This window comes from Mustela nivalis (genome assembly GCF_964662115.1).
Source record: "Mustela nivalis genome assembly, chromosome: 16".
Classification (NCBI taxonomy): Eukaryota; Metazoa; Chordata; class Mammalia; order Carnivora; family Mustelidae; genus Mustela; species Mustela nivalis.
The window spans coordinates 25,234,597-25,259,137 of NC_139035.1; the positions used below are offsets into that span (position 1 = coordinate 25,234,597).

A 24,541-nucleotide genomic window follows, 5' to 3' on the forward strand; every position below is an offset into this window, starting at 1 on the left:
CCTGCAAAAATGGAATTAGCCAAAGACAATATGCAACTGATGCTGGAACTGGTAGTTGAAGGAAGGCTGCCCTCCGGAGAACATCGGTGTCTCACCCAGAGATTGCCTTCACAGACCAGGCCTCTTCTCCAGATTTTGTGCATGATTAGTTCCAGGGAATAATTGAATTATAATAATTTTTTAAGAGGAAGGAATAAGAACCATGGCACTTAGTGCATGGCCCAAGAAGAGACTCTTCTGACTGTCAGTCATCCCCCTCCCTCCCCTCTTTGATACCAGACAAAGCTTGTTGGCAAGAGCGAGAGGTTTGGAAGATATCTTGGCATAGGACACGCTAATTGTGTTTGTACATCAGCGTCTCTGCTCTCCTTAATCCCTCCGCATGTTCCCTTTGCTACAGTTCTTCAGCTTTAATATGCATCTTCCTTGGATGCCAAGATTGAGTCATGGCTGGAGCATTACAAGAGCACTGGCTATGGGAGCCCATTGTTCTCCTCTGCATCGTAGGTCAAGTCTGCTCCAAGGGAGAGGTCCTTTAGGAGCAGAAAGCTGCATATAACAGTTTTGCTAATTCCTGGATTTGACTAACTTTGAATGACTTGCATTGGAAGTGACCGTTATCATCCTTGGAGTTTTGTTTTATTTTATTTTTAAAGATTTTACTTATTTATTTGACAGACAGAGATCACAAGTAGGCAGAGAGGCAGGCAGAGAAAGAGAGTGAGAGAGAGAGGGAAGCAGGCTCCCCGCTGAGCAAAGAGCCTGAGCGGGGCTCAATCCCAGGACCCCGGGATCATGACCTGAGCCGAAGGCAGAGGCTTAACCTACTGAGCTACCCAGGCGCCCCTCATTCTTGGAGTTTTAATGCAAGACGTGATCTGTAGGCATTCTCCAAATCTGTGGCCAGCCATCTTTCAGGTGACCCAACTGTGACCAGTTCCTAGCTTCCCTGAATGTGTTCAAGTTTTACATTTCCTTCCCAGTCTGTTTTCTCCATGTGCTGCTCTCTTGTGGAAAACATCCACCACTCCTCTTAGGTTTCTGCACCCAGAATAAGGGCTTCCAGATGGCGAAGACACGGAAGTCTATGTGCATGTGTAGTAGACTGTGCTCAAGGAAATGCTCGAGCATCTGTACCTGCCAACCCTGAAGACAGTTGATTTTGCTTAGAAAACCTCTACCCAAGGACAAATATCTCCATAGATTTTCCCTGCCTGTGTCAGAATGACAGCCTGAAAAATGGCCACCATTGGCACAATTAAATTATTGCTTGAGATTATGCATTTGGTTAACCCAAGGATCAAGCTTAACTGAGGAGGATTAAGGGCATCCAGGGCAGACCGTGTAGACAGTACTCAGTGTAGACATCTGGGAATCTTTACTTGTATCCTCTTAAGGATCATGTGTAAGTGCAAGGCCATACAGGGCTTAATTTAGAGAAGATGGAGGTTAGGGAATTGGGCCCTGGGCCCAGGCCCAGTGCAGGCCCCTTTCTACTTAACCAGGTCATAGAACATCATTAAGATCAGTGGTTGAGTCTTGATTTGGCTTCCTACTAACCACCACATAAACCCGAGCAAGTTACTTACCCTCTGATCTCCTGTTTCTCATTGAAAATGGAAATAGTAATTTCAACTACTTACATTTACTAGTAGGATTAAACAAAATTATGTAATTCACCGGGTGCTGTGTTTGGCACATGGTAAATACTTTACAAATGGTGGGTATTATTCCTACTTCGTTGCGCTGATACTGTAGGAATAAGGCAGTGTGTCCACAGAGTTACAAAGTAAGGCAGGAATTTAGGTGGGGGAGAGTAAGCATGTGGAATGGGATTGCTCTAAGAAGCTGAGAAATGCTTTCATGGTGCTTTGTAGCCTTCGAGATCTCTACAAAACTCTCCCTCAGCTCGGTAGGGTTGTCATCTCTCCCACTGCACATTGGAGATTCCATTGTGAGGAGGAAGCTGGGCCCAGCTCCTGCAGACTTGACTGGACTCTGGCACACCAGACCTTGTGGCAGTTATGATAGAGTTGTGCCTTTCTGTGTGGGCAGGAATACGATCAGGGCCTGTTCCCAACATGAAGGGGCTTCTGCCGGTCCCCTGACTAGCAAGCATCTCTGAATAGCACAGCCTTTAAAGATCCATCTCATTTGGGGGGGTTTGGGGCAGAGAGGAAAGAAACCTTTTGAAGCGCCACTGGTTCAGAAAGTGACATATACCAAATTCAGGGAAATCTTGACATCTCGATTCTCTCACCCTTCTGTCCCCCACGTTTTTCCCATCTGAAGTCACCGGAGTCCTGACAGGTCATTGCAGTCCCCACAGTGACTGGTGTTTAATATTTTCATTTGTTTAGCCCCAGCTGCTGCCCACAGAGCTATTAGATCTTCGAGACCTCTCACCTCCCCTTGGGCTGGGCTGCCTGACTTTGGGGAAATGGGAGGAAGAGGGGTTTAACAACTCCATTATTTTCAGAGAGAAAGAGGGTTAAAGTCTCATGGTCATTAGCATATACTGTGCCAGCTGCCTCTTCTGTTACTTGTTCAATAATTCCCTTAATGTTTGGTCCTAATGGAGCAGATTATTGTTATTATTTTATTTCATCAAGATCACCTACTGCATAAAAACAAAGAGGAAAGGAGGAAAGGAACGTGGCCAAGAATAAGCATTGAGCATTATCCAGCTGGAGATATTTATTTATTGGCTTCATGCTTGGCTTGTGAAGCTTTGATGGGCTGGTGCACATAGCCCATGGAGGGAGCCTGTCTCACGCGGCTCTGCCCATGGGTTGCTGAGACAGAGACCTGGAGTGCTTTTGCTTCTCTGTGGACCCTTTTATCTCCCAGCCTGCCTGTGGGCTCAGTACACACATTTGGGCACGCACACACCCACACGCACAGGTTACATGTGGGGCCAGCCTCTTACCGTAACACTGATTCTTTGCCCTGTATCCTGATTCCTCCCAGCTGTCCCACTCTGCAGAGATCTAGGCAAGTCTTTGGAATTAGGGGATCCATGAGGTAGCCTAGGACCGGGAACACCCCACCTATAGCAAGCTGCTTCTGTCCCCACGCCTCCCACAATGGCACTGGCCTTGGCATTGGCATTAAGGCAAACAATGGGCCCTGCTGAAGCCGCTGAGCATCACAGAGCTCTGAGCTTCTTATGAACAAATGCACTCTTTCTTTCGTTTTGGGACAGCAAAGTCAAGGTTCTGAGGCAAGAAAAACTCCCAAGAACCAAAAAGGCAGCTCTATAAAAAGAACCTGAAAGAGGACAACTTGAAATAGCCCGGGCCAACTCCAGCATGCTAGCCTCCAGCCTCCTTCCCTGCAGAGCTTCAGGCTCTCTTTAAGGAAACTCCTGAAGGTTCCTAAAGAAACTGAAGACAAACTTCCCAGATTAAAGAAGAAAGATGGTGACCAAACCCAATAGAATTAAAACATATAGACCTGGGAGAAAAAAAACAAAAAATAAAAAGCTATAAAGGTGCATCTCCTCCTGAGAAGAACTTTGTTCATAGCATCTTCAGGTGGAAAGGGCCTTCAGATACGAGCCTGCCTAACCTGGAAGACTCTTAGTCTTAGAGTTTGTCTCTTGCTTATGGAAGGCTGTCTTTACCCCAACACCCCAAATGGCATTTTAATGAGAGAAGTTCACGTATTTCTTCCCTGAACTTTGGGTACTTGCACCTGGAAACTTGGGGAAGGGGTCCTGATGCATCTCACGGCAGCAGGCTAACATATTATCATCGCCCCGGCAAGAGGCTGACAAGGGAGGGCAGGCCTGTCCCCTGCCAGTGGGATGTGCAATTCATGTCAGAAGCCCCAGAGGACATATTGAGGCCTCTTAATTAACGTGGTGGCCTGTGGCAACTGGAAAGCATTTCCACACGATTAAAGACTTCAGAAAACCCCCAAGGGGAGGTAATGTTCCTAATAATTTATAAATTGAACTCGCTACTTAATATGCTTCACATGTTTCTCTTGTCTTCCATTTGGGAAGGAGATGGGCAGGGGATAATGGATTTCTATTCACTGACCACCACAGAAAGCCAATCTGCCAGAAGAGCAAACCAAGGGGCCTTCTCTTCTAGTTTCGGTGACTCCTTCTGGCAGGAAGGGGATCCTCAAGGTCAAGAACATGTTACTACAATTTTGATGACATCACCTCATTTTAAAGGCCTGATTGTGGCTTTGGAGCCCCCCTCTCAGGGACGCCATTGGCTAGCTGGCATTGATAGCTCATCTTCGAAGGATCAGCTCCTACTTCCTTGGTCTGTAGTCACCAGCTTTACAGCTCCGGAAGGGCTCACAGGCATTTTCTCCACAAGTAGTTTACCTCTGAGAGCCAGTTCCAGTTTGTCAGGGATCATATGAACAATCAGAAAATTGTCAAGTTGGAAGAGTCGATTCATTTCTTTCAATCATTTCATTTGCCAAATGAAAGCCTGGGGAAGGTTCGAAGAAGTTAGGCAACTTGAGGGATGCTTGGGTGTCTCAGTCGGTTAGGCGGCTGCCTTCGGCTCAGGTCATGATCCTAAAGTCCCAGGATAGATCCCTGCTCAGCAGGGAGTCTGCTTCTCCCTCTGCCCCTCCCCCCACTCGCGTGCATGCATGTGCACTCTTTCAAATAAATAAATAAAAATCTTAAAAAAAAAATGTTGGGCAACTTGCATGGGGTCCTTTTGCTGGCTAGCCCTGCTGTTTTGTTGGTAGCCTCTATGCTCTTCGTAACTTAGGTCTAGGTTTCCACTGGGCTCTGAAACACAGGGTCAGAGGAGTCCTTGAAAAGTCATCTATATACCTCACCCGTTTTCTGCCCCTGGAACATTTGGATCTAGATTAGAGCATGATCAGCGATGCCATGTGGACTTACATAGTTTTTCTCCTCTTGGTCTGTCTCCTTTGAAAGCCAGAGATAGATATAAGTGATCACTGTCATCTACGAGAGAGGGACTTTGCCCCAGACCCTCAGGTATTGTTACTGGGTGAACGTAGGAGACATGCACCACCAAACTTGCCTTATTTCATTCTTATTTTCTAACCACCATTTAATTCCTTGAGGATTATAATTTGAATTCAGTGTGTCCAGTTGCCTTGAGGGATAATTAATTATGTCTCAGACTCAGTCTTCTGGTTACTCCTAGGGTGAAATGAAGCTTTGAAATGTGAACTGATTGATTGGCTACAGTCCCTTGACAGATGGTAGCTGGAAACATAATCTCAGCTTATCCGTCTCTCTGCCAAGGGTTCACAAAACCCAGGTGACTCCCTACACTCTGGTGACATTTGTTAGAGTGAGATTCTTTATTCTGGGATTTACTGATCATACGATATGGATCGGGGATGAGGGAAGGATTGCACCAGCCCCGAAGGAATTCCCTGGAGTCCTTTCTCCAGTCCAAGGTAACTTTAGTGACCACAGTTCCTCTGTTATGGGGGTGATGACATTTCCAGCCCTTGTGATCTGTTTTCATCTTCCTTTTGTGGCTGCATTTACCTTTAAAAACCAAATTACACAAATTATTTCCTCAAACTTGAATGTAAAGTCCACGAGATCAGGGACCATTCCTGTATGATTCACTACAGTATCTCCATCACAGCGATCGCTAGAAACATGCCTTCTCCAAGTGAGTATATTCTTGAACGATTGAGTAATGAATTGAATGAATGAGTTATGTAAGCAACTGACTTGAATAAGCTTTGCTGGCAAGCGCAAAGAAGATGTCTGTATTGAAATACATTCAGGGGCACCTGGGCGGCTCAGTGGGTTGAGCCTCTGCCTTCGGCTCGGGTTGTGGTCTCGGGGTCCTGGGATCGAGCCCCGCATCGGGCTCTCTGCTTAGCAGGGAGCCTGCTTCCTCCTCTCTCTCTCTCTCTCTCTGCCTGCCTCTCTGCCAACTTGTGATCTCTACCTGTCAAATAAATAAATAAAATCTTAAAAAAAAAAATGAAATACATTCACGGTTGACCTCTCCTCCCCCCCTCCCCCCCTTCCTTCTATAATTACTAAACCCCTTTATGCCATGCCCCATGCTTGGCCCTGGAGCTTAGTGGCTCCTGCTTTCATGAAGTCTGTTATCCAGTAGACGAGATGGATAATTAGTTGTGGTCAGAGTGATGGGAGGATTCTGTGAGTAGGTCAGTGAAACTAGGGAAGAATTGGCTGAGATTATGTCACTGAACTGACTTAGAAGGACAAGAAGGAGTTGGCTCAGGGAGGGAGGTGTGACCTAGACCCAGGACAAATACATAGGTCTGATAATGAGCCAGTCTGTGGTTACCATGCATGGTTGGGATGAGCATAAAAGGGAGATCTGCTTAGAACTTTCTGTCCCTGGGCAATCACCATCACTGTTATATAAAATATTGTTACACAAAGATCTCAAAATCTGCAAATGATCTGACAAAACTCATACTGTTCTCTCAGGTAAGTGCCGAAAATGTCAGTTTCATAATAAAATAAAAGCTGATTTCATTTTTTTTATCTCTATTAAGGGCCAGTAGAAATGATTTATTGATTTTTAAAGAAAAAAATATTTTTAAATGCCACTTTTTTTTTGCATGCAACTTGTTTATGGATGTGGAGGTCTCATATACCCCAAACGTGCTTCTGGTTATTAAATGTTAACAGTTTTGAGGAAAATCAATAGAATAATCAGAAAACTCATGAAAAAGATGAATAAAGAACAAAACAATTCCATACCCTGCAGTAATTGTTATTTGTTTTTGAATATTCTAAGTTTGTGACTTGTTACTTGCCATTGGGTCCACATATATCCTAATGATTTTACTTTGAATGCCATAGAATTTTTTGTTGTTGTTTTGAATGCCACAAAAGTTGAAGCTAACACACATAAATGAAGATCACCTTCTCAGCACCGCTCAGGTAGAACAGAACTGCAAAAACCAGGAGCACCTGCATGAACTCCTGCTTGCTTTCTGTAAGGCCCCCCTGTAGCAGCCATGCTTGTCCGTGTGTTCCTGCACTACCCCATCTGCAAGTCTAGCTGGACTGGAAGGCCTGGAGGTTGTTTGTTCCTCCCACCCAACTTTATCCCATCAGACTAAGCAAGATGTGTGCAGCTTACCTTTCCCTTTTTGACTTGGTTATCAGGAAGCTCCTTGGCGTAGCTCTTTCCATTTCAACTGCCACCATCTTGTTCCATGAGATCATTTGCCAGAAAAACAGTAGATCCTCTCTGACTTAAATGGAAGCTGCATAAAATTCTCTGCGGAAGTAGAGTGGTTAGAAATCAAGCAAGATCAAAGAACCATGGTTTATCACAGGGATGGAAAAGCAATTGAACATGAGCACTAGATTTCCACGTCCTCGCTGTCCGAGTAAAGTTGTCAAGGTGGCTGCGTGTATGCGTTCTCCTAGGGTAGCAGAGGGTTTCTCCCTACTCCTTCCTACCCAAGACCCTCTCACTGGACAGAGCAGACAAGCAGTTCGCAGGGATTTCTATATAGTGATTTTACAGATTACTATTATTACAAAATGTGATGAAATCATATTCCATGTTAGTATCATATAACATATATGTGATCATTTACATAATAATCCTCAGTAAATCATTGCTGAGTGTTGTGACACCTGCCACCGCTCTGGGTTATAGAAGCGGAGAACCCGTACCGCAGCTCGAATGCCTAAAGAGCTCCTCCTCTTTGCTGTGTCTGTGTTGAGCTTCCTGTGGGGGCTGGAGCTCATTACCAGTAACCGATTAAGAAAGACCCAAGGTTGTTGGGAATCACTGAGTCTAAGCAGGGGAAACGTTTCAATAAAGCGAGGTTATTGCTGCTAAATACACTGGCTTAGCCAATCGAACACTGGAGTTCTAGCTCCCTATAAGTTGCTATTTAAAAATAAATAGATATAGGGGCGCCTGGGTGGCTCAGCCAATTAAGCGGCTGCCTTCTGCTCAGATCATGATCCCAGGGTCCTGGGATCGAGTCCCACATTGCACTCCTTGCTCAGCAGGGAGCCTGCTACTCTGCCTGCCTGCCATGTGCTTCTCCCTCGGCCTGCCACTCCCTCTGCTTATGCTCACACTCTGTCTGATTTAAAAATAAATAAATAAAATATTTAAAAAGTAATAGATCTAAAATATTCCTAATGGAATGTCTAGGGCCACACGGGGTGAAGGGAAGTTTAGAAGTACCTAAGAGAGCAGTGCCACAAGGAGGGGCAGGCTGGAACCCCTTTGCACTACCTGCTTCTGTGGTTTCTCTGGGCCGTCGTTTCTTCATCAGAAGAGGAGGAGCTAAACCCTGAGAATTTCAACGGGTCTCACAGCTGAAAGAGAAAACAAATTTCTTTGTGGAAATTTAACTAAATTGGGATCTAATGGCATCCTTCAGGCATGTAATGATGTGTGGTGCACGTTGTCTTCTTTGAGCAGGGAGACCTTGAAACGCGAGGGTTGTCCTTCCACTGCCAGCCAGTCTTGGGTTTGGACCCTTGGTGGGTGCTGGGCGAGAGGGCGTTTGTTTATGACGGTGCCTCTTCAGACCAACCGTCTGCTAGATGTGCCCTTTGAGAAGTGAGGCTAGATGTGAGTGGGCTCGTCCGCCCTCCCCGCACCACACCCACTGACGATCTGTGGGACACCCCGCTCACGGGGTGGGGGGGTGTGCGGGGTCGCTGCAGCCCCGGTTAGACACGGAAGCTCAGCCACGAGAAGCGTTGTGTTCCCATTCCGGAATTCCGGAACTACTGTGTATTTGCTCTGTGCCCTTGAACAAGTTACTTAACCTAAACAAGTAGTTGACCCTACCTCTGGGCAGTAAAAGCCTGGAGCATTTAGAACACGTGTCTGATACATATTAACAGCCCCAAACCAGACAGTTGTTTTTGCTGTCTTCCTGCAAAATATGGGAATCAGCCTGCCGCCCACCTCCAATCATCACCCTGTTGTGATCCTCTGAGGGGGACCTTGTGGGGAAGCACAGAGGGGCTCCCCGAACCCCTCTGTGCATGCCAAAGGATGGTGTTTCAGCCATTCCTTGGAGACTGATGTTTATACTGCTCTTAGAGCTCTTTAGGGAATAAAATTACCTCTCGCTTTCACTAGCCTAATTCAATGTCTGACAACTTCTCTCACTCGGGAAGTTATTCTTTCTGTGTGGCTTAATTGCCTATTGTTGCAATTTCAATTTGGGGTGAAGGAAAGGATGGCGGGTCTGACTCGGAGATAAAGGGATTGCAGAGAAACAAGTGGGTTGGACTCAAGCACGGGCTCTCGGCATGCGGGTCCGGGGCTCAGGCTCGGGGGCTCGGCTGCAACACTGGGGCAGGGGTCTACAGGGGTGCCTGGAGGGACAGTGGGTTGCAGGGAGGTGACAGTCGGCCGTGACCTGGAATACTTGTCCCCGCTCTCCCACCCACACTGCAACTGGGGCAGCTTCATACTTACGGTCTCTGTCTACTTGCATGAGAGGTTTCACCAGGAGAAACAGTCCCACAGATAAAGGAAAAATCTGAAATACCTGGAGGCCAGTGTAAGTCCCTGAAAATCCGCCTGACATGATCTGTCACTTGGCAACTGACTCTGTTGCTTCTTGTCTCAGCTGCTGTGTGCCTGTCTGAAAGCAACAATGTGTGTGTGTGTGTGTGTGTGTGTGTGTGTGTGTGTATGCACACGTGCAGGTACACACACGCGCACACACTGCTTCGCTCATGGTGCTGGTGAGGGAGGGATGGTAAATGGGAAAATTTATTGGGAGAGGCACTTTATAAATTCAAGATGTAATTCTCACAAGACCAGAGAAAGCCCCTGTTCATGAGTTTGAGGGGATAATCTTGACCCAGCCTTGGGCGGGGACCCCTGGGAATTCATAGGAGGTTTTTATCTCTAGCCTGGGGAATGGGGTGGCAATGACTGAAGCCCAAGTCGAGAGCAGATCTATTTGGCACAGCCCCACCTAATGAAACAGGTTTGGAGGAAAAGTGACCAAAATAAAGGAAGTGAATACAGACCACGCACTGGAAGGTTTATGCCCTTGGTGCACTGGGGAGCAACGGGTGTGCAGAGCCCCCCCCACCAAGTACCCCTAGATGTCAAAGTGACATGCTCAGTGTCACCAAGCATGGCATCCTGGCCTCTGTTAGACCACCAATTGGAGTCCTGGTGTTTAAGGAGTGGCTTCAGGGGATGCCCTGGGAGGAGCAGTAGGTTCAGAAGGAAACTCTCTGCCAGCCTGACTCCAGGACATGGGTCTCAATCCCTCGCTCAAGCATGAATGGGAGATCGATCACCCAGGACTGTGCAAGTGGGAATAAGCTGTTCCCTAAAGCCATAGTGATCTAAACAGTCATGTTCAGATGTCGAGGGCCCACTGCACACTTGCCTGTAAATCCCTAACAGACATTGGGTCTCTTTGGATTGGTGATGGTCTTCCCATACTCCTATGGTGACATTTAAGTCCAGGGTGAGGCCATCCCTGATTCCATGGGACACAGTCTGTTAGGCGCTGTGCACCATTCCCTAACGTAGTCCTTACCACTGCCTCCCCAGGCTAAGTGACACCTTCTCAATTATACAGAGATTATACTGATCATTGACGTAACCCTTTTCCCCTTTTTCTACAACTTAAACCACACACACACACACACACACACACACACCCCTCTCTTTCACATTGTTTGCTAAGGCACGAAGCAACCCTGGATCACTTAAGTGAGTCACTGTCCACCCCAGTTCCACCTTTCCTCCATTTTCCTTCAACACCCATCACCATGGACTGGCCCTTTGCTGCTGAGTGATGCTTGGTCTAAGTCCATCCCGCACTGGGGTGAATGGGTTAATGAGTGAGGTGGTCGGGGGAGGGGCAGGGGCAATGCCTCTTGGTGGGACGAGCTCACCCATCTTCCCACGGCTACTGTCCTTTCTCCCCAGGGTGGCATGATTGCTCTGCTGCTGTCCATCTTGTGCCTGGTGATGATCTTGTACACTCGCCGACGTTGGTGCAAGCGCCGCCGGGTGCCTCAGCCCCAGAAGAGTGCCAGCGCCGAGGCGGCCAATGAGATTCACTACATCCCCTCTGTGCTGATCGGCGGGCACGGACGGGAGAGTCTGCGCAATGCCCGCGTGCAGGGCCACAACTCCAGCGGCACCCTGAGCATCCGGGAGACCCCCATTCTGGACGGCTATGAGTACGACATCACGGACCTGCGCCACCACCTGCAGAGGGAGTGTATGAACGGAGGGGAGGACTTTGCCAGCCAGGTCACCCGCACCCTGGACTCCCTGCAGGGCTGCAACGAGAAGGCGGGGATGGACCTCACACCAGGTGGGCAAGTCGCTCCTCCTCTTGGGGAACTAGGGAGAGAGGACGGAACCAGCTTCTCTACCCTGGGGGCCAGTTGTCCTGCATGATGCCATGCACCTGTGCCCTTTCCCAGGTGGGCCAGAAGGGTACACGCTTTCCTGAGACCAGGGGAGCTGTGTTCCAATGTGGGAAGTCAGAAGAACCAGTATACACTGAATCCCTCTCCACTGGAAGCAGAGATGCCTTTATATCCAATGGAAGAGGGGGTCAGATAGAGCCTTTTCCATAGATAATAGAGCAGGCCCCAGGGAAATAAGAAGCTAGCGAGAGAGATCGTGTGTGTAGGGCATTTTTGCAAGTCGCATGTTTGCTTAGGTGATTTATTTATACACTGGCGTGGAAGGGGCAGAGGTGCTGTTCTTTTCTATGACTCTGAAGACCTTGGTCTGGGCTGGGAGTGGCTAGTTGGGTTGTCTAGCCCATGCCTCTGTGGTCCTCACAACGGTCATACTTCTTCAAAGATGAGGAATGCAGTCAGGCTGTCCGAGCCTACATGCCTTGTGTTTCTATAAAGATGCTTGGTGGAAAAGACTTGGACCCGATCGGGCTGAGCCAAACGGGGTCAACAAAAGGCAGAGAGGGAATCACTGTAATTTTCTTCTACAGTGGCCCTCCTGTCTCTTTCTCTGAAATTTCCGTAAATAAACAACTCCTCAAAAAGAAAACCCCAAGACAGTGATCCCTCAAAAACTGCTCCATTATCTTTAAAGAAGACATTTTTCATATGAAATATTGCTGAAGATATATAGACTTTCAGTGGGGCTTGAAAAGAGGGAAAGCACATCACGGCAGTCTCCATTATGGGGCACTTGGGCGGTCCCATCGGTTGAACATCTGAGTCTCAGTTTCAACTCAGGTCGTGATTTCATGGGTCGTAAGATCAAGCCCCGTATCTGGCTTCATGCTCAGCAGGGAGTCTGCTTGAAGATTCTTTCCCTCTGCCCCTTCCAAACAACTCAAGTAAATAGATAAATCTTAAAAAAAAAAAAAAAAAAGATGTCTCCATTCTGCTTTGTAACTAGGAGAGATCCTATATGAATAGCCACTTCTTAATGAGATTTAAAGTCTGGGAAGTCCTTGAGGATAAGAGATCTGTGGTCAATGCCTATATTCCCCATGGCACCTGGTGTGGTGCAAAGCCCATGTGATGCTCATGGGGTTCCAAACTCTAAGGAATTCGGGGTGCAGCCAGTACTGCAAATACGAATAGTAGTGGTGTCAGACTGCAGGGAACGGTGTGAACTGGAATGGAAGAGGAGAGGGCATTTTCTGCTTGAATGCACTCAAATTCAGCTTCTTTTTAAAACTCTTTGCCACCCCAGAGAAAGGAATCTGTTGTCTGTCTCTTGCCAGCGGGCCACATGCGGTGACCCGAATCAATTCAGAATCAGTGGACTAGGGTTTTCGGTTGTCATCTCTCACCCTGCAGAAATCAGAGGTGTGTTTACTCTCTGCCAATCTCTCACTTTAAAGTTTCCTTATTTCAGTTCTGTGAAACTCAGGCAGCTTTCCATGCTCCACTTTCTTCTAGCCTTTTCTCTGAAAGCATTTGCCTTGACTTCTCCTTCTGCAGGAAGCGACAATGCCAAGCTGTCGCTGATGAACAAGTACAAGGATAACATCATTGCCACCAGCCCCGTGGACTCCAACCACCAGCAAGCCACTCTGCTCTCGCACACCTCCAGCAGCCAGCGAAAGCGCATCAACAACAAGGCGAGAGGTATCTGCTTCTGATGGCTGGGCTTTCAGGTGGCGGATTCCTTAACATCGGTAGAGGCAGGACCACTCATAGGTTGGACCCCCAACTCTCAGGCATGGCTATAGGGTGTGTGTTTGGGCCCAGTCTTTCTGGAAGCCTGTTGGGTGTTACTTAGCTAAAAAAACTTCAATGCACAAACCTTCTTACCAAGTAATTTCATAAACAAGGCATTTATCCTTAGGAAATAATTGGACGAGTGCGCAGAGCTGTGTGTAAAAGGCTGTTCATCACAACATTGTTTAAAAGAGCGAAAAATTGGAAATAGCTTAAGTGTCCATCAATAGGGAATCGGTTAACTACCTGCACATCTGTCTGTTGTCCAGCTGCTTCTCATGCGGTCATTTGGGATGATAAGATAGATCCATACTTGTTCATATGGAAAGTTGCGCACCCATTTATTAAATGGGGAAAAAAAACCCCAAGACTATAAAATGGAAGGTACAGCAAAATGCCATTTGTAAGGGGAGATTAAAAAGCCTTTATCTACTTCTATGTCAGAAAAAGACAGAAAGCATATACGTCAAGTGTGAACGGAGTTTTTCTCTGATTGACAGGCTTTAGAGGGCATCGGGGTTGTTCCCTGTGCATGTTTCTGTGCATTCTCTTTATTATTTTTTCCCTCTTTTCTCCACTGAATGTATATTAATTCTAGGACCAGAGAAAAGCAAAAATAACATCCGAACTTTGGAGAAGGGAGGTTTCCCTTCCATTCCTTCCCACCCACCATCCTCGAAGGTCCTCTCGGGCAGTGCTGCTGGGAGGGGCCCATCTCGGGGTGGGGGTGAGCCCGGGCTGCTGGGGGTGGGCGTCGGTGACCACTGGCGTGAGAAGGTCCACTTCTTCAATCAGTCTGTGTATCCAAAAGCTCCAGGGTCCGTGCCTCCTCCTCCCAAACAGCCGGTCAACCTGCTCTTGTCTTTATCGACTTTTCTCCTGAACTTGCCCAGTGATTTGGTGTCACGAAGGAAACATTGAAGATGTCAACTGTGCTGTGCTTCTTTTCATTACAGCTGGTTCTGCCTTCCTGAGCCCTGAAGGGGATTCTGGCACTGAGACAGAAAACGACCCCCAGTTGACCTTCTACACCGACCCCTCGCGGAGCCGGAGGCGCAGCCGAGGTGGGAAGGTTGGAGGGGCACAGCGGGTGGCGGGGCTCCGGGCAGGGGAGCCGAGGAGTTGCAGAGGGGCTGGGTCGGGCTGGGGGCTGTGTGGACCGAAGCCAGTTTCTGCAGGAAGCATCCCTTGGACCACAGCTGGTGTTTCCTCCTAAGGAAGAAAGAAGAGCCTAGAGTGGAAAATTTCTGAGAATCATCTCTCCCAGATAATGGCACTCTCAAACAAGTTTTCAAGTTGTTTGAAAGGCTATTTCTTGGTCAGAAGACTCTCAATTCCTTCTGGAAGCCTCAGGAGTCATATTTTGCTGTTTAGACACAGGAAATAAAGTTGATAAAGTGTGTTGTATGTGAAAATGTGGACGGTATATGTCCTCTTGCTTACCTGGCCACACGGACCATGGGATTGGGGAGGCAGCGGTTGGGGGGCAGGGTCGCCGAGGAATGATCTGTGATCCGTCTGTAACCGTATTTGGCCTTTCGTCCCCTCCCCGGTGGAATCACAGGACCCCCAAGCCTCCGAGTGCCCTCCTTTCTCCCGGCAGGGTCCCGGGGAGCTCACACACTCTTCTCAGCCCTGTTAGTGCCATCCTTCCACACAGATGCTCAGTGGGCCCCTGCTCCTGTGTCACGTGTGGCTGTGACAATGAGGTGCCACTGCCCGTGGCCTTGCTGGAAGCGCTGTTGTCACTGAGGGAAGTCTGGGTTCAACAGGCTTCTCTGTTTACTTGCTGTGTGATATCGGAGGAGAACAACAGCTTCTCTGAGTCTGATTCCTCATATACAAAGCGTGTTAACAATTCCTCACACACTGGGCTCCGACCAGCATTAAATTATATTAAAATGGGCTCTTTGGGTGACTGGCAGAGCTCTGTGCAGCCATCATTGTCATTGCTCCCAGATCTCTCTGCAGTGCGGCTTCAGGCTTGTGCGACACTCCATCTTAAGGAATTTCAGACAGGGACCCACTGAGATAGAGTGGAAGATGTTTGAGCGGCCTCCCCTTGTGTTATACCCAATGGCATTTTCCCCAGCCCATCATCAACCAATGCCCCACACCCCACCCAAAGACATTTACATTTTGGCTCTCTCCTACCTCTACTCGGGTTCCTTCCACACTGAGGGCATTCTTCCCAGAGACTGGGAGCATCCCTTTTAATGCCTCAGTTGCAACTTCTCTAAGCTTTGCTACTGTCAGGACAAAAGTCCTTCCCAACATTTTCCTCAAGAGATCAGTGGGGCTCTGGGCAGCCTAACGTCTGATGCCTCAGTATCCCTGAGGGGAGAATGTGGATCCTTGATCCTCTTTAGCTATTAATATACAGCAGATGGTGAACCTTGGCCCATCCGACCCTGAACAGGGCGTGTTCTGCTTTAATAAAATCCTGTTTAAGAAGAGCCGTAGTAATGAATTAGAATGAGTTTCTTTGCAGCATCAAACTGTTTCTTTAAAATACCAAGCTCTCCTAGTCCATCAACTGTTTATTGCTATCAAGTAGACTGTAAGCTTCTTAGGGATGGGCATATCTAATTTACTTTTCCAAAGTGCCCAGCGGAGGATTTTGCCTATAATAGATGCTTGTAAGTGTTTGTTGAATTGAACTGAATACATCAATCAGGCCGGCAAATTTTATAACTCACCTGCCATAGGTCAGGCTTTGTGATGGGAGGTAGAAACATGGAAACACGGCACGGTGATAAGCCCTAATTTAATATTATAAATAAAGTAAAATGAGTACTCAGAGGACAGAACAGGTCATTCGACCTGGCAGCAATAGGAGACAAAGGAGAGAATAATTAGACCCGGGTTATATACAGCATGTAGAATTTATTGAAAAAGCAGATTCTAGGGTAAGGACAACCTAGTAAGGAAAACGGCATCTAGAAAGCCTGGAAGGCACAAAAGAACATGGTATTTTTAAGCACGTGAAAGCAGTTCTGTATGGCCAGGGTAAGAACACAGGCCACAGGGTAGTGGGGACGGGGCTGGATACCGGGCCAGATCCCCCAGGATCGCACCTGGGCCATGAGTTTGCCCTTGGCTCTGTAGGTCTCAGGGAACCACTGGACATTTGGAAGCCAGGCAGAGATGCTGAGGATGGTTCGATGGTACAGAAGGACCAGGGAGGCGAGAAGATGAGTAGCAAGTCACTGCAATCACGTGAGAGCAGTGGCAAGTGCCCGTAAACAGTGACAACGCAGTGTGATAAAAGCTTTAACAGCAGGGTGCTCCCAGGGCTAGAGGAGCAGCAGGGGATGAGTGAGAATCTGCTCTCAAAGGTTTCAGGGAAGTGTTTACAAGGAGATGCTGTTGGAGCAGGGACTTGAAGAGTAGGTGTATACCAGGCTGACAAGGTGACAAAATGGCATTCTGCGGAGGAGGAAATGATATGTGCAAAGTCACAGAGACATAAACGATAATGGTCTAGTGAGAGAGTGGGAAAGGGTTTACTAGAATGAAGCGTACGGTGCAGGTTTGCAGTTTGCTTAGGAAATAAGGCCGGACGAGCAGGAGACAGCATGCGCCTTGACCGGAGGACTTGGACCTAACCCTTCAGTTGGCGCTCCTGGAGGCTTCTCAAGAGCATCTCACTGGTCCACTCAGCTTTGCAAAGGGCGCCTCTGGGGAGGCAAGGGTGGGGAGGTTGAGGCAGGGAGACTGGGCACACGACTGTTGCTGCTGTCCAGGTGTGCGATGCTGGGCTTGGGTCAGGATGGAGAGAATGAAGGCAAGGGAGACTTTGGACCCAAGATGGAAACATATTTAACCGTATCGGAGGAGGGGGGCGTGGCTTATAGAGCCGGGGGCGGGGTCAGACAAGGTGGAGTCTTCCGACTGGAGAAACCAAGTAGCTCAGGGCGCATTCTGCAGGTCGTGGAAATCAGAGGAAGAGGGAGGCAAAGACTCCCAAAGACTCCCCCGGGCCCAGAGATTGAGTAGTGCCTCGTCTGGGGGATGGTGCCCCAGCCCGACCCCTGCCTCTGTCCCGGCTCCTTAGCAGTGGCTTTTCCCTGGACGTGCCCCGTAGCCTCTCTGACGGTCTCTCTGTGGGAGCTGCCTCATCAGACCATGATCCTCGTTAAATGACATGAGCCACGTAAAGCCCGCACACTGGTGCCTGATGCAGAATTATGCTTTGTAAATTTTTACTGTCATTTTGAGGTTGATCTCTGTGAGACTTATTTTCCTTACCTGTGAAGTGGGTAGTTACTGTCTGGACTCCTAGATTTATTCTAAGGAAACAAATAATAAAAATAAAAAAAGGTATGCAAAGCAATTTACCTGCTGTCTGACATAATAGATGCCTTTTATTTCTATCTGTCATAAATGCCAACACAGACCAGACCATTAGAAAATGACAAAGGACACATTCTATTGGCCACTTGCCTTGCTTTCTTACTTTCCCACATCTGTTCTGCCTCCGAGTGAAACATTCCTCTTATTACTACCATTTTATCCTCTGCACAAAAACCAAAAACAAAGACACACCAAGAAAACCTTCCTTCCTATTCCTGTCCGCAACCGCCTGCAAGTGCCTTCTCAGCATCCTTCTTTGCTCACTAGGCTGCCATTTATAATGTCACCCCAGTCACCGCAGGACTGGGGGGACCCTTCAGGCATGACAACATCCCCTACACAGCAGAGCAGACTTTCCTCATTCCCGGTCCTCCAGACGGAGATTGACCTGTAGGACTCCCACCCACAGAGTTTGGGAAGTTCCTCAAGAGGCAGTTGGAGAAGTAGTTTGAGCCCTGGGAGGAAGGAGCTGGTTTGTGAGCGCGCCCTCTATGGGAAGCCATGAGAAGTGCAGAGACTTCTAGAACGGGGTGGAAGCATCCTTACCACCCTTGGTCAAGAGGTTGGAGCTCAGTCAGGTGGGTTGCAGGGGAGAATGCCCTCCTCTATGATTTCTTTGTAAACCTGTCCCAGGAAAAGCGTGGAGAACTTGCATACAGCTGATCGTTGTTGACCCCGAGGACCATTAGCATGCTAAGCCCCTCTGAGTAGAGCTGATAACACGGTTTTGTTCCATGAGGATGAAGCTCATTGGGGTTGTGAGCTGAAACATTCTTTGCCTGGACTAGGTTTGCCCACTGCCTCCCCTGTTGGCTGGGCTGGGAAGCAGAAGGCCAGACTGGCTCCTCATTGCCAACATTCTTACCACTGTGTGTCTTGCTTGTATCTTGCTTCCAGTGGGCTCTCCCAGAAGTCCTGTGAATAAGACCACCTTGACGCTGATTAGCATCACCAGCTGTGTGATCGGCCTCGTGTGCTCCTCTCACGTCAGCTGCCCCCTCGTTGTCAAAATCACCCTGCATGTCCCCGAACACCTGATCGCCGATGGTAAGCTCGCTTCCGAGGATGTGGCTTCCTCCCCAAAGGGGAAGTTTTCATCTTGGGCCAGGAAGATAAAGAAGCCAGGCGTCACTGTTACTTATTACTGTAAGTGAGGGAAAAACAAACCCAGATAAGTAAGGCTTAGGACACATAAGTAAGGCTTTGGATGGTCCACAGACAAAATCAGAAAGCAGGTTCAAAACAAAACAAAACAACAACACAAAAGTGAACAGATTACCTCCTCTTCTCTATGCCCACTCCAATTTCTCATTTCTGTTTGCTTTCAAATAAGCCCCTGTCTAGGTAGAGAATTATAAAGCATGCTGGATACAGGCAGATAGACACCGAGAGATTTCTCTGGCTTTTGGGAAGGGAGAAGCTAACTGGGAACTTGGAAGGGGTTAAGAACCAGCCACACTTTGGTTTGGTATGCCCGGGTGAGAAATTCCTAATTGCAGTAACTTGCTAAAAGCCTGGAACTCTGAAGCAATAATTTCCTTTCATTGAGGGGGACCCCAGTAAAATGAGGGAGTTGTTTGGGTTCCGGAGGCCCTGATTTCTTGAAGCCCAGAGAACCTAATTGACTTGTTAAAGTCTCTTCTTTCGCCGCTAGAAGGCTGGAAACAGGTGGGGACTGTCTGCGTCATTAGAGGGCCTGCTATTTGATGGCAAGTGGAGGCCCGGCGGCAGGTCCCCACTCCTTGGGTGAATGCCAGTGCCTGTGGCTGGGTCTGGGTCTGATGGAGTCATGCTGTGGCCATCACAGAGTGGCTCTGCCCGATAATTCCCGGGGCCCACCCTGAAAGAGATGGGATCCAGCAAGGCCAGGAGGAGGTCCAAGTGGTTGCCGAGCCTCCAACTGCTGATCCATCGCTCGGGGGTCATGACAGGCCAGGGCTGGTAGGCGTAATGACCTCGGGATTGGGCCGTTCTGTGGAGTGTCCCTTACTCTGTCTTGAGGGATGCTGGCCCGCACGTGCGCACGCATGCGCGCATGTGCTGTGTGTGTGTGTGCTGTCTTGTGGTGTGTGTGTGTGTGTTGTCGTGTGCATGTCCAGGCATTCCTCTTCTCTCTCTCCCGCAGGGAGCCGGTTCATCCTGTTGGAGGGGAGCCAGCTGGATGCCAGTGACTGGCTGAACCCAGCTCAAGTGGTTCTCTTCTCTCAGCAGAACTCCAGTGGGCCCTGGGCCATGGACCTCTGTGCCCGGCGGCTCCTGGACCCCTGTGAACACCAATGCGACCCTGAAACTGGTAGGCAGGAGCACCGGGCAGCGGGTAACTGTCAGAGTTTGTGCCTCTTGCAATCACCCCCCTGGAAACCCCGACATCTTCTCCCAATGTCTCCACTGCCTTCGGGGGCCTAGGCCGTGCAAGCTGCCAGTGTGCGGGGGCTCCTGAGTCCGTTGGCTTAGAATGTGGCATGTTCAGGCAGAAAGTCTTGGAAGTACCCTATTTGTAGCCCCCATTCTGCATCCCAGATAGGCCAGTCTAGGATGACCTCCACCATCCATGTGGCATCCTGCCAGCGGATGTCAGCCGCTGGGGTTAGACCTTTTAATGCATGTTTATTGTAGAAAATTTGGAAAATTTAAGAAAGCTTATAGAAGAAAATGATAATCATCTATAATTCTCTCTCCTGGAGAAATCGCTTTAAAATCATAACGTCCTCCTTTCCGATCTTTAATCTGTGCATGAGTTTGAGAGACTTACAAGCACGCTACGTCCAGTAGCTCTTTCTTGAGTTTTTCACTTCACATTCTATCGTGAAAATTTTCCAGAACCGTTAAATATTCCTCAATAACATAATTTTAATGGCTATTAGGTATTCCATTGTATGGCCATACCATAGCTCATTTAAATAGTTCCCTATTCGTTGACATTTAGGATGCTTTAAATTTTTAATTTTTACAAATACTACCAAAATGAATATCTTCCCACATAAATGCAGGGCACATGTGAAGTTAATATCTTCAGAGAAATCCTAGGAGAGAGATTACTGGGGCCAAGGGGAGAGACATTGCTCAGGCTGCCATGTTTTGAGATGGGGCTGGGGCTCCCCCGAGAGGGTCCACGTGCGGACAAGGCACGTGACGGTGCACGCCCCGAGCTTGTGAGCTCCACGATCCCGAGGAGTATGGGTCCCTCCTTCCAGGTTGCTGTGCACTTTCCTTGTAGAAGAGGGTTCATCTCCAACAATCTCCATCGAGATCTGAGTCTTTTAGATTCAGTAACACAGATAGATGCTTCCCAGAGCAGCGCGATGCCCTAGAACAAAGGAAGGCGTGTAATGACAGCTAAGACACCCAGGGGAAATGTTGGGAGCTGGGGGCCAATTCCTCCAGCTCTCTGTATCTCATGCACAGCCCCTTCTCCTCCACCACACACACACGCACACACGTATATATGCATACATGCACAAATGTGCATATATACACATGCATATACATGCATACATAGGCACACACATGCACACACGTGCACACTTGCACACACACAGAGTACACATGTACATACACACATACACAGTGCACGCACCTACCCCTACAGGCACATTTTCTTCAGGTGCTGGGGTGGAGGGATATTAGTAATGTTTGAGTCCAAGGGACAGAGCCTAGCTTCTGTTGTGATGCATTGTGGTGTGTCTTTGGGAAGTAGCGGGCAGCTACAACATCCAGAGTTCACCTTCTTAGGTCTAAGGGCTGTTGTCACCTGGACCCGTCATAGGGATTCCAGACCCCCATATGGAAGAGAAAGTATAGCATTTTAAACATCTGACGTCTAAGACTGTGCTTGCTTACTGCTCTTCCCACGCTGTCAGGCAAACACCAAATCAAACAGATGGGCCGTGTGCCATGCCCAAAAGCCAGTGTGCTCGGGAGAAAGGAAAAAGGGCTCATCTCCAAGGCAGGGCCACTCCGTACGCCTGAGTTGGTCTCTGGTCCCCTCCTGGCTGACTTTGAGTGGGAGATACTGGGACAAGCTCAGTGCTTAAACTCACTTCTGAGACAAGCCTGATCTCCAGAGGGCCTTGGAAGGTTTTCCTGAGGTTTTAAAGAACAGGAAGCACTTGTGATTACATGTGGGGAGAGAAGGGATTGGTGTTTTGAGCATGGAGGGGTCTTAGAAATGATCCCCTTTAGATCAATACGTGAATTGTCCCAAGAATGTACATAACTCACCCAAAGCCCCCTAGCTTCCCAAGGCATATAGTCTGTGTTCCGTCCATCATGAAGTCTGAACACAGGTAGGATTATGGAGGGTTGCGTGACTTCCCCAGCCAAGTCGGATCCAACATATTTGTCCCTGAAGGCTATGGAAGCAGCCTTCAGTACTGAGCATGCTTCCCGAGCCAGGAGTTGGGGCGGCTGCTTGTCCACAGTGAAGTTCCCATCACCTGCCTCTTCAGTCTTCCCAGACATCTCGTTTCTAATCCTTGCTGAAAATGGCTCTGGGAAGCCCTCCTCTGCCAGTGGTTTCCCAGTCTCTGGGACGATTAACAAATAGCCGCTGGAAGGCCAGGGGGGAGACCGCAGATAGGAACCCACACCCCACACCGGAGACTAAGGTGCAACATCTTCCTTTGGGGGAGCAGCCGAGGAAGGCTGCTGCGGAGACATTTATTCCCATTAATGCTGGAAATGGAAGCCCTCCCCCTCCCCACCCTGCTTTCTTCCCGCACATGGGATGATGTGGTCAGCCCACACGCTCATCACTGAGAAACTTTATCGCCTCCCACACTCCATCCCGGAGCCTTCCTCCAAAGAGCTGAGTGTGGGAATTGGCTGCAAGTCAAGCCGACGTTATTTTTGCATCCCTCCAGCTAACTCACTTGGAAATGTCATAGTGTTGGGACATGTGCTTTCCCAGCCATGCCGAGGGGTCTGCCCATATGGAGATGTGGAGCTGTGCAAGGGCACGTGTGTACTTCTTCATGCACGCGCTGCACAAACACACAAACACACACGCTCATTCCCTGCAAAGGAGCATCCTCGGGGGCCTGGAGCTATCCTCAGGCAACCTTCTAGAGGGTTCCAGAGTGAAGCGTGTATTTACTCATCACCTGTGCTGTGGTCCAGAAGAGCAGCTGTGGTAGGCAGAATATTAGGTCCCCGACAGTGGGCTCCTCCTCATCCCCAGAACCTGTGAATGCATTACGTTACCTGGCAAAGATGAATTGAGGTTGCTAAACCAGTGGCTTTAAAATGGGGAGAGTAGGGGTGACTGGGCGGCTTAATCGGTGAAGCATCTGACTCTCGGTTTTGGCTCAGGTCGTGATCTCAGGATTGTGAGATCGAGCCCTGAGCTGGGCTCCCTGCTCAGTGGGGAGTCTGCTTGAGATTTCTCTCCCTCTGCCCCTTGTCCCACTTGCTCCAGCTCTCTCTCTCTCAAATAAATAAGTGAATCTTTAAAAAAATAAAATGAGGAGAGTATCTTGGATCACCTAGACGGGCCCAGTACAATCACAAGAGTCCTTCAAAGTGGAAGAGGGAGGCAGAGGCGGCAGCCAGACCCTACGAGCCGAGACATGAGAAGGACTCCAGCAGCCACTGCCGGCTTTGAAGCTGGAGGAAGGGGGCCCGCCATAAGGAATGGGACGGCTTCCAGAAGGTGGAAAAGGCAAGGAAATGGATCCTCCACTCAAGGCTCTGAAAAGGAGCGTAGCCCTATGGACTTCCAGTGTTTAGTCCCATGAGATGTATGTCAGACTTCTGACCTACAGAACTGTAAGAAAATAAATTAGTATTGTTTCAGCCACTGGATTTGTGATCATTGTCATGGTGCCTGTGGAAACAGGAGGAGGAAAAGGGCAGAGAAGGGACAAGCGTCGTTATGCTCCTCTTTATAGCTCCCCAGCCCTGTTTAGGGAGACCACAAAGACCCTTCAAAGACGTATCAGGAGTCTATGGAAGAACTAGAGCTGGCGGAAGCTTGCTGATCTGTTTTCCTTCTACATTCTAGCGACACACGATTTGGGAGGGATGTGATGTAGCTAGAACCGTAAGCCCGGTGCCTGGAAGCTCTTGGCCAACTGCACACTGACCTTCTCCTCCCAGCTTTGTGACCTTAGGTGTGTCTCTGGCCCAGGTGGGCTAACAGCCAACTGCTGAGGTTGAATGGCTTCTTGCCCTGGTTGGATCTAGCCAGAGGCTGACTTTTCCTATGACTTCCATGGGTTTTTCTTATGCTTGTCTGTTTGCTCACTTGCTTGGCTTTTGATGGAAACACAGACTAACTGGTTTCAGCAGCGTTTTTAACCCTCCATTCCTGGGCTTCGTTCTGCCTGTTGGGCTGCCGAGGAAGGTTCACACACCTGCTTGATTTCACAGCCCCCCGTCAGCCCCGGCCACAGACCCTCACTGCCTTTTTCAAGATATGTAGCTTTCATGGGTCTGCAAGGAGCACAGGCTCCCAAGCGAAAGCAAATTTCAGTTGCCATCTACAGAAATCACTTCTACCCCAGATCTTTCTAGAGGCCAGTCCTGGCCACAGAGAAATACATAAGATTTGGCGAGGGACGTTGGACCAGTTTTCTAGACTCAAGTCTAACCCTCTTCCCCTTTCCTCGGTCTGAACCACTACCTCTCTGCCTCTCTGTCTCTGTCTCTCTCGAGCTCAGTTTGGCAGGGTCGCACAGCTCCCATTTTGTGCCCACTCTTTCCAGACTCCCTTTTGTGGCTCATTTAAAGCACCTTCCTTCAGGACGTACCTTGGCATACTTTCCTCTGTCTGCCCTCCCAGAGTCATGCGGGGCTCTTTGACTCTGGGCCTGCCTCTTGCTTGATGTCTCCACAGGGAGGGAGGCCAGGCAGTTAGAGATTACCCAAGTCCAGGTGTCTTCCAGAGATTTCCCTCTTCAGAGGAAGCGCAGCCCCCAATTCCATTTAGTAAAAGCGAACCGCCACCTGAAGGATAGGTGTCTCAGGCTTTTGTCCTTGTCAAGTCCAGCCCAGCCGTGTCTGAGGAGCCCAGCTTCAAGGTCTTTCCTTAATCCT

The 24,541-nt window shown here is 48.8% G+C and overlaps 1 protein-coding gene across 3 annotated transcripts in view; it reads left to right on the forward strand.

The window, feature by feature from the left end:
- ASTN1 (astrotactin 1) overlaps positions 1-24,541 on the forward strand; it is a 317,783-nt gene that overhangs the window by 133,237 nt on the left and 160,005 nt on the right. For 2 of the 3 annotated variants that reach the window (XM_082702614.1, XM_082702612.1), the window contains exons 3-7: positions 10,905-11,298; positions 12,911-13,057; positions 14,107-14,214; positions 18,404-18,553; positions 19,632-19,823. In XM_082702614.1, the coding sequence (XP_082558740.1) occupies positions 10,905-11,298; positions 12,911-13,057; positions 14,107-14,214; positions 18,404-18,553; positions 19,632-19,823 (991 nt within the window). The remainder of the gene's footprint in view (positions 1-10,904; positions 11,299-12,910; positions 13,058-14,106; positions 14,215-18,403; positions 18,554-19,631; positions 19,824-24,541) is intronic. The other variant, XM_082702613.1, reaches the window with a different exon arrangement.